This window comes from Molothrus aeneus, chromosome 5 (assembly GCF_037042795.1).
Source record: "Molothrus aeneus isolate 106 chromosome 5, BPBGC_Maene_1.0, whole genome shotgun sequence".
NCBI classification, from domain to species: Eukaryota; Metazoa; Chordata; class Aves; order Passeriformes; family Icteridae; genus Molothrus; species Molothrus aeneus.
Genome location: NC_089650.1, coordinates 20,024,486 through 20,038,795, shown reverse-complemented (window position 1 = coordinate 20,038,795; position 14,310 = coordinate 20,024,486). Strand labels below are relative to the sequence as shown.

Sequence of the window (14,310 nt, the reverse complement as noted above, 5' to 3'; positions counted from 1 at the left end):
TCAATACATCAAATTACATATGGTGAATATCTGCGTAGTGGATATAATATGCACTTTCCACAAGCCGACGCCCTGCAGTGTCGGGCGGCCCCGGCAGGCTCCCGCCCGTCCCCTCGCCGCCGGCCCTGTCCCGCCCAGCCGGCGCTGCCGCCCCTCAGGGCGGGGTGCGCGTGCCCGCCCTCCGAGCCGCGCGGGGCGCTGCGGGCCGGCCGGGAGCGCGCGCGCGGCCATGTCGGCATCGCTGCTGCGCCGCGGCCTGGAGCTGCTGGAGCCGCCGGGTGAGCCCGCGGGCCGGGGCGGGCCGGGAGGGCGGGTGGAGGGGGCTCTCCGGTACGGCTGCAGTGACTCCGTCCTTCTTCCCGTTGCAGGCCGGACGAAGGCGCCGCCGGGACTCCAGCGAGGCCGGGCCGGCCCCAGGGCGGCGGGCGCGGCGAGGCGGAGGAAGAGGGTCCCGGAGCCCGGCAGGAACAAGGCCACGGTCAAGGGCAGAGTCGTGAAGTCGGCGATAGGTGAGTACCGACCCCTCCTCAGCCCTCGCACCGGGGACCTTTGTGGTGTCCCATAGCCACGCTGCCGGTTGCTGTATCCATCCCATCCCGTCCAATTCTCCTGCATGTCCTCTTGGTGTCGCCCTTTTTTGTGTCGCTCACTTTAAACACAGCCTGGTTTGTGGGCGCACCCCTATCCCGGAGCTGTAGCGGTGTCTTTCTCCTCTTTCTCCCGGGACTTGGCTGATCCTCCTCTGTCTCTCCTTGTGAGCTGCCTGGATGAGCAGCTGATGCGTTTTGTCACTTTCTACTTTGCCCCAGAGGAGTACCATAAGAAGAAGCCTGTGAATCACTTGAGAGAAAACCTGCAGTACATGTTAAAGGGACGACTTGTTGCAGACAAAGCTGTCACAGAACAAGTAAGACTGTTATTTTTTGGGGGATGGGGGGGGGGGGTCTGTTTCCACTGAGGAACACAGGTGAATGGGAATCATCCCCAGATCTTCTAGATTTATACCTTATACAAGAGAGTCAGGTTAAGTTTCTGTCTACAGATGGCCTTGAGGAATTTCTGTGTGCACTGGCAAAATAACTTAGCAAGATTTAAACTGATGTTGAAATGTTGCCCCCTATGATGTTCTCTGATACTAGTGAAAATCATAGAATGGTTTGGATAGGAAGGGACCTTAAAAGATCATCCAGTTCATCGTTCACCCTGCCACGGGCAGGAATGCCACCTGCTACATCAGGTTCCTCAAAATATCCTGACAGTTGCTGGCTTTTCTTAATTACCTAAAATAGTTCATAGTTTCAGCTGGCAGAGGTGCCCTGTTTAGACCTTCTCATTACTGTTGATCAAAGTGGCCTTCTCCGTAGCTGGAGGCTGATTAACGAGGAAGCAGATGTGCTGCTGGTTCATCTAATAGGAATTACTCAGCTTCCTAAATGGTGTTTCTCATAACTTGAGAATTTCTTGAATGGTCCTCCCCAAAAGGTAGTCTCATGCCAGGATTTGAAGAGAATAATAGATGACAGTGCTAGAATCTTGGGCTGGTTTTAGGAGATATAGGCTGCTAACTTACATAAACAAAGAAAGTGGTTTAGGCCACTGTTTCTCAGGCTGGAGATTGTTACAGGAGGTGACAGTGTATTAGAAAATGCTGAGGGAATTCCACCAACTTGTTGTTTTTTTGGTTTGTGTCCTGGAGAGAGGGGATAAAAAAGAAGGTAATAGTTTCAGAAAGTTCTGAATTGAAGTCCATGTTCTTATCTCTGTGACAATTACTAGAAAATAGTTTTCATATTTGACTCCAAATAACAAGTTGGTATCTGCTGTTGTCCCAGTGACTTGCTTTGGTTAACAGCAGTGGTTTGCCTCTCACTTTTCTTTGGAGGCACTCTGGAAAATAGCAGGGTTCTTGTAGAACAGCAGGGGTGCTGCAGGTGAGCTTGAAAATCCCTGTTTTGTGGTTTGGTGTGGATAACAATGACTGTTGTTTTTTCCATTTCTGTATTGTCTGAAGGTTCTTGCTCAGAACAGAGGCAGGAAGTCCAAAGATCAGCCTCCAGAGAAGACAGAAAAGAAGAAGCCCGAAGGCACTGTGTTTACTGAGGAAGATTTCCGTAAATTTGAGAGGGAATACTTTGGGATCCCTTAAACATCGTGACAGGGATTCTTGCAGTCTTTCTGCAGCTTCTCCAGTCTGGCTCTCAGGCCTGGGCATTTCCTTGGCATGTTTGAGATGGCACAGACTTGCAGAGCAGCTCTGCCTGGATGCAGAGCTTGTTGCTGGCCAGCTAAGGCCACAGAGGTGCTCTTGACTCTAAGGTGTGTTCTCCTTGTAATTATCTTCCTGCAGCTACCATGTCTTGCATTCTTGATGTAGAAGGGTGGACTGAGCCAAATAAAAATCTTTTTCCCCTTCCTCAGGTTATAAGGCTCCTGCTACCTGTGTTATTTGGCAGGGAGTGTTGAAAGTACTGTATCTGAATGGAGAAATGTTTTCAACCAACATTAAGAAAGGAAAGATGCTTTGAAAGACTGTCAAACTTGAGTAACCCTGCAGTTTGGGTTCTGATTACAGCCCCTGTCAGGTCTGTCAGTCATTGCAAAAACTTTTTATATGCTGTTTGATTAAATAATTGTTGCAGACACTGTCTCTCTTTGCCTTTGTAGTTGTGATTATCATGACAGGTGATGAAGATGAGCCATGTCATTGCTCTCTTTGTGATCCAGGCATTCCTCTCTTTAGGATGACTCAGTTGTGTGAATAGCCTCTCCAATTCATGTTAACACATGTATTAAATCATCTCTCTGACATGCTTGGGTCTTCAAAGAGTGCAGTTGGAACGGAGATGACTCCTCCATTTTGGCTACTCACAATCTTCCCTTTCTCCAAGGAGGAGCTCTCACATGGAGTAAGCGTCCTTTCAATGTTTATAGCCAAGTGTCCCACCAAGATGTAGCCATGCCATCAGGGCACCACTGCTGAGTGTTGCCAGGTCCTGTAGCCAGGGGAGCTTGTGACCCAGATGTTAGTCTTGGCATCAGATTAAAATCTGAGCATGACCTGTGGTGCTGGGTTGAAGGGAAGTTGTTTTCTCCCAGACTCCCACTAAGTTCCCAGCTGTAACAAACAGAAGGCCCTGCAGGTGGGAGTGTTGTTCCAGAAACGTCCTCACTAAACCACTGTAAATGTGCTTCTTGGGTGGCTCTGCCACTACCTTATCCTGCCCCTTACCTAAAAAGATGGAAGATGTGTTCCCTATTTTTCCTTTGGAGAAAAAGAAGCAGGTAAGGAGAAGGACTAATGCCAAGCTTTGGTTAAGCTCAGGAGCCGATTACAAGGGGCCTGTCTGACCTGAGCAGCAGCTGCTTGATGCCAGCACAGGCAGGAATTCACTTATCCTTTCCCTGCCCTCTGATTATAGTTCCTGGTGCTGTCATTTTAACTCTGTGCCTCCTCTGTTGAGGTCTTTTCCTGTGTGTGTGCATAGGAGGAAAGGTCACTTGAATATATGAGTTCCAGACGGGAAATAAATAGTGAATGTACTGAAGTGTGTGTACTGGAAATTGGGTAATAGCACGTGGGAGGGGATTTCTTGTAATAGGATCAGATTCAACAATCTGCAGCCAGAAGTGGTAAGTATAGAACAGTTCAAAGAACAATTCCTTTTTTTTAGTTTGTTCTTACTTCCAAAAATCAAAAAATGTGGGAAAAAAAGCTTCTTAAAAGAATGGAAACACTATTGTTTGAAAAAATAGTTGAGCAAAATATGTATTCAGCACGTATTCCCTAATATGCAAAATATGTATTCAGCATGTATTCCCTAAAACTTCTGCACTATGTGCATGCTGCAGTGCATGTGAGCTGGCCTAACACAAGCAGCTCTGTGTGGAGCTGTCATGAGGATAATTTACTATGTGAAAAAGCTGGCTGTGCCACAACTTGACTGAAGGAGGTGGGTTTCTGGGCTGTTATTTTGTTTTAAGCTTTCATCTTCAGTATTTGGCATTTCCTATGACCCTACAGAAGTCCTTCAGGTCCTTTCCTGCTCCTCCTACACATCCTTGTTTCTGTGGTTGTTCAGTTCCTGGGCCCTTCTCCTGCAGGCTGAGGGAAGCAAAGCCATCTTTCCTCGCTCCAGAAAAGGGCAGGAGGGTAATGTGGTTCACTCTCTTTGTGCAAAACCCAGCCTGTTTGTTTGCAAATGTAAGCAACAGGAAAGCTCTTCTTTCAAAGCTAATGAAGAACTTTAAAGTGGGGCCCAGAGCAGTTTTCCATGGGGATAATAACACCCAGATCAGTGGAGTTTCAAAATTGGGTGGCAGCTCTTATTACTGGCTGGAAAGACTACTAAGGCCAACACAAGTAATCAACATACTTCTTGAGGCATTATGTTGTCAAGGAGAGTAAAGCTACCTGACAGACTGAATTTTGCCATTTGAAACTAAACCTGATTGTAGAGTCAACAGTATCCTTAAATAAATTTTATTTTGTGGGATGAAGAAAAAGAAGCAGAAGTGGATGGTGGCTGTTGAAGATTGCAATGCAAGTTGTTTTCCATAACCATCTGTATGGCAGATTATCTTTTGTCAAGTGGGCAGTTTGCTTTATCTCTCTCTTTGAGTGACCACATTCACACCTCCCTCGGGGGTTGGAATGGGATGATCTCTGAGGTCCTTTCCAACCCAAACCATTCGATGATTCTGTAATCTTTGCTCTTTTCAGCCACATTTCTCTGCCCGATGGAAGAGACAAGAAGGGGTTAGGGAAGCAGCAGCTGCCGTCGCTGCTTTTCCCAGCTGGCCTCCAACCTGTTTCCCACGCTGGAAGCTGAGGGCTGCAGGCCACAGCAACCTTTGGATCTGCCGGACAGCATTTCTGTCCCACGCATCTGCGAGCAGCGGCGCAGGGACGCGTCCCACTGCTGCCGGGCCAACGCCGCGTGCTCGCTGAGCTCATCAGGCTGCTGGCTCCCTTCCCAGCTCTGCGACACCAGCTGAGCATCCTGCAGCAGCAAATAGAGGCAGCTGAGCTAGCGAATGCTGAGGGTGCCATCTTACAGGGCATCTCCACCCACACGCAGTAGGGAGTCAGAATGGGCAGCAGTAGCAGCAGCTTTAACATGAATGCAAATAAAAGCTCTGGAGTGTTATTAGTGTGGTAGAACCTTTCCAGGGAAACTGTTTAGAATAGTTCCCAGATGCTCAGCCTTGAGCTAGCTTAGTGTGAATAAGATTCATCAAGCCTCTTAATGGCCTATTGCTCCCTTGTTATGTGAATGGAAAGCAAAAAAAGGAAATTTGTTCCAGTGGGTACAAACTAATGTAAGCCCACACAGCCTCGGCTGTATCAGCATGTCTCCACTTCCTTGCCACAGAAAGCTACAACAGCTACTACCAGCACTGTGTGTGTATCGGGGGGGGGGGGGGGGGACTGCAAATATAAACCAAGAAAACATGTTTGTTCAGGACACCAACTTCTTGCCTTTGAAATGACATAGCAGTAACAAACCCGGCTGCCAATGAACTTGCTCAGGCAAATGAGATTTAATACACTGAAAAAGCTACAGGGGAAAATCAAGGGGTAGGGGCAGAGTCCTAAAAACTTTAGCCAATCTTATCCTCTGGCATTTTTTTCCATGACTGCCTTACATTTCAGTCCTGTTCATGATCAACACAGCATGAGAACCTACAGCACTTACAGGCTCCTGAACTTTTCAGGAAGGGGATTGGTTAATGTAAAAAAGGGTACACAGCAGCAGGGCCCTGAATAACTCAGAAAAGTTGCAGTGAAAGGAAGTTCCTCATTTTGAGACATAAAGACCCATCAATTCAAGTCAAAATGAGGAGTGGGAAAGAAGGCAGACGGCCTATTATCTGCTTACAGCTCAAAATGTGCAACTCCAGCCAAGGCAGGCTGAAGGGTTGGTTGGAGAGGGATTAAAGGTTTGCTTGTCTATCTGTAGTTATTTTAAATAGGATTAACAGAGCCAGTCACTAACTGGTGGGGGTGGGGGACACAAAAAGCTTGAAGGTTGCTCTGCAGCTGTCTAGAGGGTTACACACACCTTTTTCTGAAGAAATAAGCTGTTGGCAGGACTAAGCAGTAACATAGCCAAGCTGGTCTGTCCTGAGCTGCAGTGTTTGCATGACAGCAAGATCATTTATCTCCTTTAATGGGAGGTAAAGACCAGGGCTCTTTCTCCACCTGCCTGCATACTGCAATGGAGATGCAGAGGAGTTTCAGGACTAGGAGATTCTCTGCCCTATATAAATTAAGCTGACACATCTGCTGTGCCTGGAACTCGCTCCAGCCATTCCTTAAAAGGGTGTGTGCCTGCAAAAGAGAGGAAGAGAGCAGCTGAAGGAGAAGTGAGAGGTGGCTGGCCATCACTTGGAGAGCATGCACCTCTGTAATAGGGAAACTGGAGCTTGTGGGTGCAGCCAGCTTCCTTCATTCTGACTTCATTCACTTCTGACACTACATGAGTGCACTGAAAATAATGCAAAGACTGCATGCCTGGGATACCTGAGCAGCCAAAATAATATTGCCTAGGTCAGGGGACTGAATTCCTCTGTTAATTCACAGGGCCTGAAGCATTTCAATGAGAAAGTCAGCAAAGGTGAGCACTTCTGGCCCAGCAAGGGATGCTCACGGTAAGACCCCAAGATGGCCTTTGCATTGGAAATGAAGTGTAACAAGAGTTTATGTGCAGCACTGCATGGGAAGGCTGTGAATACAGCAGGACAGAGGAAGGTAGGATATCCCCAGAAGCTACTTGGACCATACTGAGAAAAAATTAGTATGCACAAGATGGAAATTATGTCTATAGGAAGGACTAGAGAGATCCTGTTTGGGTTGGTTTTTTTGTTGTTGTTGTTTTTTGGGGTTTTTTCTTCTTTTTTTTTTTTTTTTTTTCTGAAGGCCTAAGTCTATGGGAAGATAAAGAAAACCGGTATTCTTCTGGCCAAAAATGTATAGATTTCCCATCCCCCAAAAAATGCTATGAATTGACTATCACTGTGTGAAACTGCATTGGAATAAGCCACATTTTCTTTCTATAGTCCAGCTTGGGAGCACTGGAGGAGCATTAATCTCCCAAAGGACAGCCTGTCCTTGCAGCTATTTCTGGGCTTTCTGCCAGGGCAAAAGCTATTTGAAAGATTTTATCATCATTCTTTCTTCATTCCCCAACACTGCAGCTGTGGATTTATTTTTGTAAGCTTGCTGCAAAGGTGCATCTGATTCTCCACACACACGTGAAGAAGTTATCTGCAGTGATGGTTTCCTCTTTTCCTTTTGAAAGAGAAGGACATGCACCTGGGTCTCTCTAAAGGCAGGGTGAAGAGGAAGGTAGTTATAAATATTATGATAACAGCAGGAACAAGCTTATGAGAAGGGGCTTTGTGAGCATTGAACTGTACAAGGATGGTTGGTTACATGGGGGAATATTGGACTCCTGTTTACCATGAAGCACAAAACTGGCTGAGGAATTGGAGCCTGAGGGTCACACTCTGTTTGTGTGAAGTCTATCTCACTGCCCCTTAATTCAGAGGAAAAATAACTGAGACAGAAATCCCATCAGGTGTGCCAACTTCAGATTCAAACAGCTTTTATATAAGGCAGATTGGGGGAATTCTGCTGTTTCCAAGGATGTAGAAGAACTAGGCTTCTCCAGGGGTAGGTAAAGCCTGCATTACATGCACTACAATCTAGTTCTGGACATGGTATCATGCTCTATCCAAGCTGCAAGGAATCAGTTGAAGAACATTTGTTCTGTGAGGCTGTGAGAAAAAGGAGAGAGCTCCTGCAGTTTGCAAAATATAAAATCAGTTACTAGGCAGGAGGCCATCAGACATTTTACCCTTGTGGGCTGGAGCTTGTGACGGTGTCCTGGGTGTTCCTTGGCTCCTGCTGCAGGCTGGACAAGCTGCTGGGCTGCAGAGCCAAGTGGCGTGATGCTTGCTGTGCCTAACTGAAGCCTGGAGGAAAAGTCTAGATAAAAAATGCAGAGGAAGAGTCAGCCCTGATCTCCAGCCCCTGTAAAATCTTAACTAAGTTACTAAGTATGGAAACACAGCGTCATTTCAAGCAGGCGTTGCAGGAGATTGCCATATGGGCTGCCTCTGCAAAACCACAAGCTCGGAGCCTCAGCAAGCACTGACGGTGCTGACTGCTCTTTAAGGGCAGGTTTCTGATTCTCCTGCAAGGAGTTCTGCAAAGCACTCACATGGCTGCAGAGAGCAAAGCAGCATGGATGCATCATGCATTCCTCCTCACCTGTTCCAGCTCTGATCTGCCTTCCCTGGAGTGAGTGTCATTTGGTAAATTGGACCTGCCTACCCTCTGCAGGGCTGTAGAAACCAGAATCATGAACTTACTGGCCAGCTCATCCACTTGCAGAGCATGAATGCAGAGAAAAATTGGTTTTAGCCACAAGTGGCTCACCGACAGTCCTGCCAGGGCATTTACCCCCTCCCCACCCCACAGACAGGGGTGGGGAGGGGATAAATGTGCTGCTAATTTTTCAGGCTTCAGGAGAACTGGGTAAGGGTAGCAGAACACAGGAGATGCTCCCTCAGCCCTGCCTGCTGCCAGGTGTAAGCAGAAGTTGCTATGGCTCTAAGGGAAGAGGAGGTGGTTGCCCTGTGGTGGGAAAGGGGGAATCAGTATGAGGAGGAGAGGAGGGTTTTCCCCTACACAGGGAGGCCACCGACTGATAGACTCACAGCCACTTTTCTGCGGCTCAACTGAGACCGAGCACAATGACACCTCAGGTGCAAATTTGACCAAAACCTTGGGGCTTTTCTGCCTCTAATGATCCCCATCCCCAACCTGGTTGATGCAGCTGAATTGAAGGACACCTATTACATTGGTCTACCTCCTAAACCACAACAGAGTTCCTTGTCCCTGCTTGCAGTCTCCAGTTTGCAGTGCACCCCATTCATACGGTACCTGGTCACCAGTGCCCTTACCCAGGAGGTTTGAGACTACTCAAACATGATTCCAAGGGGAGGGTCTTAGTTATCCACCCCCTCCACAGTGTGACACAAGCCCTAACTCCTGATGGGGACCCTTCTTGTAAATAGCACCCAGGCACAGCTGTAAGCACAGACAGGTGCCTCTGAGGGCCTGGCCATTCAGCCCTCCATGGCAGCAACCAGCTCCTGCTGCCAGCAGCACCATCCCTGGGCTGGAGCAGCCTTGGCACACCAGGCCCCCAGCGCACAGCTGTTATCCCACCTCACTCTAAGGGCTTGGGCAAGGAGCAGGGATGAAGGACTGCAGCCCTAACCTGAGGGCTTAAGGAGCTCAAATGTCAGAGACCATGACCCTCAGCAGGCTGCAACTGGAGAAACCATTCCCCAAGGTTCCCTTAAGGACCTCTCCCCTCTCCACTCCAGCCCATGGAGAAACCATTCTCCAAGGTTTCCCTAAGGACCTTGCCCCTCCCCACTCCAGCACAGACTGGAGCCCTGATGTCACTGCACTGCATGTGTGCCAGCCAGGCTCAGATGTCCAGCACCTGAGCCCAGCAGCTGAGGAAGCCACACTAGTGGTGTGTCCATATGCCAAAGGGATTAAGCAGTGTTAAATGGGGGTATCAGTGGCCAAAAAAATAAATTGAGCATACATGAAGTAGTTTTAAAATGGCACATCCCAAATCCTTAACACCCAACACCCCCACACAAACACAGGTGCTCCAGCACATCAGTACCCTCCCTGCACAGCTGAGGCAGGATCAGAGCTGAACTAGTTCTATGGACCAACTCAGCTACAGCCTTGGCCATATAAAGGCAGAATTATCTTTAAAAATTTGACTCATCAGTGGCTGGCTGAAGCAGACTTTCACACTGATACAGGAACATGACCCATCAGTAATCCCCATCCACTTGGCCCAGCTCACACCAGTTTGACAGGGCCAGTCAACAGCTCCTGCTCTAGTTTTGGCACTAGGGAGACCCACAGGATAGTGAACACTGGTGCTTGCTCTGAACTTTGTCTCCTAACAAGCTTTCTTAAACCAGTGTTCACAACTTTATTTTGTCCCTGGACTCTTTTCCTCCCTTCAGAGAAATACCCACATCTGAAAATAAGCACCTCCCACCACATGGTATTACTGACTTTATGTCTTCCATGACTCTCCAATCTCACTTGTTTCAATGGGCTTACAAATTTGCTGAAAACCCTCAGTGTTACTTTAGAATACATGTAAATTGTTGAGGGGCCAAGTCAACTGCAACACTTTCCACACACTCCAGTTCCAAGCACTCTGTGCACTTGCACTGCATCCACACCCAGAACACACAGCACCAAGTGACACACTGCACTCACCAGACACACAATAGCTTGTTGTGCTTGTACTTACACCGAGGTGTGGTTCAAGTCATGCTGGTTTTACAGGTACCACTCATCACACACCATCATTGCACATTTACTACAAAATTATTTATTAGACAGCAATACACAGCTTTAGCAGGAAGCTTATATACATGCACACAACACTGCTGACTACCCTACTCAGGGACTCTAGCTCTTTTGCCCTTGGCCTTGCGGACCTCTTCTATCAGATCTTTTAAGTACTGAATTTCCTTACTAAGGGAATCTGCTTTCTCCTTCAGAGCCTGGTTCTTCTGCTCCAACTCTCTGCACTCCCCAGACAGTGCCTCCTGCTCCGCCCTCTTTTTCTGCCGGTAACGCGTGGCAGCAGTTTTATTCTGCTCCATCTTTTTTAGTTTCTTATCCATTTTCTTTTCTCCTTTCACCTTAGCTGACACTACCTTCTCTGCAGGATGATCGTATGGTTTGGACTGCACAGAGCCACAAGGGGCATCTGCAGGGAACTGGTTGCCATTGGGGGATCCAAGTGAATTGGTGGGGCTGTGTTGGGGGGTTCCCAGGTAGGAGTCTGGGCTCATGCATATTCCACTATCATCTGAGTGGTTCTCATCCTCTTTCTCAGACTTGGTGATCACCACCACCACAGTGGGGTACTCCCTCTTTCTTTCTCCTTCCAGAACATCCACTTCGCTTCCTAGTTCTAAACTAAATGAGTGGTCTGAAGTGGAAGTCAGAGACCCTGGGGAGAGGGGAAAAGACCAAAGGGAAGCCAATGGGGCCATTGGATCTGCTCCAACGGGGGATTCGGGGAGATGGGTGATTACGTTATTCATCAGTGGAAGTTCTTTGTTGTGAAATTCCTGGATGGTAGCATTAAATAGATCACACGTGTCTTCCAACGTGGCCATCAGCTCGTCTGGTGAGACGGTGGCTTCCAGATGTTCCATACCTAACAGGGCATCAAAATCAAATTCCTTCAGATCCATCTTCTCCACCATCCACTCCATGCCAGAGAAGGCATCCTCTGCACAATACAGAAAGTAGATTACCACTTCAGTAAGCCATCTCACAGTGCAACTCAAGCTTATGAAAACAATCTATCAGTTTATCAACTCAGCATCCTTGCTCTCTCATGTATTATAGCACAAAGAGTAGACCATCAGGAAAAAATACTCTATCATTAAGCTCCTCAAACTGCAGGGTACAACATAACCAGCTCTTGTGACATTCCAACCCTCCTATTTAAATACCAGAAGAATTCAGGGACATTCACAACATACAACCATGCTTTCTTATTGTTACCTCTGTCAAGGAACAGAAACAGCTGGTGTGTTATTTTAAGGCCAGCACAAGAGGCACTTTACCATAACCAGCAAATGTTTGTAGGGTAAGCAGCATAGCATACACTCTTTCCAAGCCCAGGTAACACACCTAAGATCGCCTTCAGATTTAAGAAAACCTAGCAATTTAATTTCAACTGAAATGTTGTGTTACTATGTAATTGTTGCCCTTTACGAAAAGAAGTAATACCTTACCCTGACTGCTATCTATGGTGTTGCCTAAACTGTCCACAGCAAGCCAATTGGAGGAGACTGCCTTAGCCTTGTCGCTGGAGAACCCATGCGAACCGAGGGGCTCGGCCACCTCCAGGTAGTCATCTAGGAGTCCCAGACTTTCCTCAGCCACCGAACACGGCTGGCTGAAGGGGGATATTGAATCCCCCAACAGCATCTCGTTGTTCAAGAAGCTCATTTTCGTCAGCTTTTAATGCTTTGACGTCGAAGGATGTAGACAAGTAGAAGGTTTTTTCGTCGACTACAGCAATGCTGCTGTGCGATGCCGTGAAAAACCTGCGAACAGAACTTGCACCCATCAGTATTTGGTTCGACCAACATAATAGCCTTTTCTACCGGGGGCGCCTCAGGGAGCACGGCGGAACTTCACAAATTATCTCAATTCTTTATTTCTGTGCTGCTGCGCGTCCCCCGCCTCCCTCGGGGCCGGCCCCGCCCACCCGTCGCCATTTCGCGGTGCCACCGCCATTTTGTGTCCTGCCACGTTTCCACCGCGGCTCCAGCACCGCACAGGGCTGCGCGCCCCATGGCCAGGGCAGGCTTAACGCTACATTACTACAACACTTAACATTACTATTGAAGCCAGATGAGTAACAAGCCCGTTCATCTATCTGCGATTCCAGCACGTGGTCCGTAAGACTCAAAACCCTACAACCTCTAATGCCCCATTTTCCCTTACATACAGCAGCACTTTCCCTCGCGAGAGCCAAGAAATCCTCCCTGGGAGAGTCCCTTATTCCCATGAAAATCTCAGAAAATAAATATTACAGAATAAAATGCCAGATTTTTTCGAAAGCAAGGTTTTTCGAACGATAGGAAACGTAGACGCTCGTAAATTCTTTCGAAATGGCATTTCCTGTTATTTCTGACACTCGCCGCACCCAATTTCGCTCTACAAAGAGCTCCCCACCTCGCACCCATTTTGGCGTAACTAGGTAATTAGTGTATTACATTAGTATACCTAGATATTTCCCCCCGCTCCCCGTGAGAAACCTACAAACACCACACGCGCATTAAACGCATCCCAAGAGGGTAAGAGGGCGCCTATCACCACACAAGAGAGGGAGCAGCCGTCCCTCACACACGATACTCACGCCATGGTTGCAGATGCCGGGGGTGTGCTGAGGCCGCCGCCGCTGCTGCTGCCCCTGGTGCACTGGCCGATGCCGCCGCTGGCCCTGCCGCCTTAAAGAGCCATGGCGGCCAGGGGAGGGAGGGCTGCTCTTATCCGCGCCGCGCGGGAGGTGCTGCGCACACTGACAGAGCCACGCACACAACCTCCTCTCTCGGCGACAGGAAACAATGAGGTGGCAGCGGCGCTGCTCCGCTTTTATATATGGACGCGTGGCCAGAAAAGCTGCAGCGCTGAGGTATCCTTCCGCCAGGCGTCACCTGCCTGTCACCAGCAGCTTGGGGCCTGTGGCCTGTCTTTGTGGGCTTCTCTCCTGCCGTTCTACTACGAGTTAAACACAGGAGCCGCCGACAAAACGCCACAGCTCCACGACGGAACAGTGAAGAAGGGACTATATGATGTATACATGCGCGTCGGCACCCCTACTTCGGGCGCGGCTGTGACACGTGACCAGAGCGACTGAGGACGCGCCCCCCCCCCCGCGGGGAGCGTTGGGGGGGGGGAATTTTACCCGCCAACAAAGACCCGGAGCTCGCGCGGAAGACGTCACGCAGCTCACCACGTGGGAAGGGCGGCGCTCATTGGCTGTGGGAGAGTCGTTTACGTGCCCCGTGGGCTGTCATTGGCCAGGGCTCGGAGGAGACCAATGCGGAGGGGAAGCGGGGCAGAAGGAACAGCGGGTGGGAAAATGGCGGCTGGACGGGGTGGGGGAAATAAAGATGATGCTGGGAGCGGGTCGAGAACGAGCGGCCGGGCAGGAAAATGGCGCCCGCTGACGGCAGCCCTGCGTTTCCCCTGACATGCCCCTCTGGAAGCAGAGTGTGCTCCCCACTTCGATTTCCAACGGCTCCTTTTGTTGGCTACACAAAGCCCCGCTGAAGTCAGGCGGGAGCTGGCGGCTGCGGCCCCGGCTGAGGCGCTGGCATGGCGCCCCCGAGGCGGCGGCAGCCCGCCATGGCCTCCTGCTCCCTTAGATAACGCGCTGCCTTCCCTCCCTGCCTGCCCCACACATGGAGTGCGTAGATTACGGGCTCTCCGGGGCTGTTTGTTTTTGTGCGTACAGGAGGGCGTCTGCCCGCAGCCTCACAGCGGCCATGGCGCCGCACCGACCCGAGAGGCTTCTGAGGAGCCTGGCTGCAGAGCCGCGCTGCCCGGCAGCCGACAGTATCAGTCAAACTAGTGCCTTCAACCCATGCAAGGGCTGAAAATCAAGTTGGTTACTCCACAGGTGAGGAATAAAAATGTCGTCTGCCGTGCAATTTCATGCT

At 49.3% G+C, this 14,310-nt stretch overlaps 2 protein-coding genes across 2 annotated transcripts; one reads left to right on the top strand and one right to left on the bottom strand.

Annotated features, from left to right (window-relative positions):
* Nucleotides 1-215: 215 nt before the first annotated feature.
* RPS19BP1 (ribosomal protein S19 binding protein 1) lies at nucleotides 216-2,647 on the top strand. The gene is made up of 4 exons (XM_066549934.1): nucleotides 216-278; nucleotides 369-509; nucleotides 810-907; nucleotides 2,012-2,647. The coding sequence occupies exons 1-4, from the start codon at nucleotides 230-232 to the stop codon at nucleotides 2,144-2,146; spliced, it is 423 nt and encodes a 140-aa protein (XP_066406031.1). The 5' UTR covers nucleotides 216-229; the 3' UTR covers nucleotides 2,147-2,647.
* A 7,775-nt stretch (nucleotides 2,648-10,422) lies between these two features.
* Nucleotides 10,423-13,221, bottom strand: ATF4 (activating transcription factor 4). The gene is made up of 3 exons (XM_066550485.1): nucleotides 13,005-13,221; nucleotides 11,872-12,186; nucleotides 10,423-11,360 (listed from the first exon to the last, which is right to left on the bottom strand). The coding sequence occupies exons 2-3, from the start codon at nucleotides 12,086-12,088 to the stop codon at nucleotides 10,513-10,515; spliced, it is 1,065 nt and encodes a 354-aa protein (XP_066406582.1). The 5' UTR covers nucleotides 12,089-12,186; nucleotides 13,005-13,221; the 3' UTR covers nucleotides 10,423-10,512.
* Nucleotides 13,222-14,310: the final 1,089 nt, after the last annotated feature.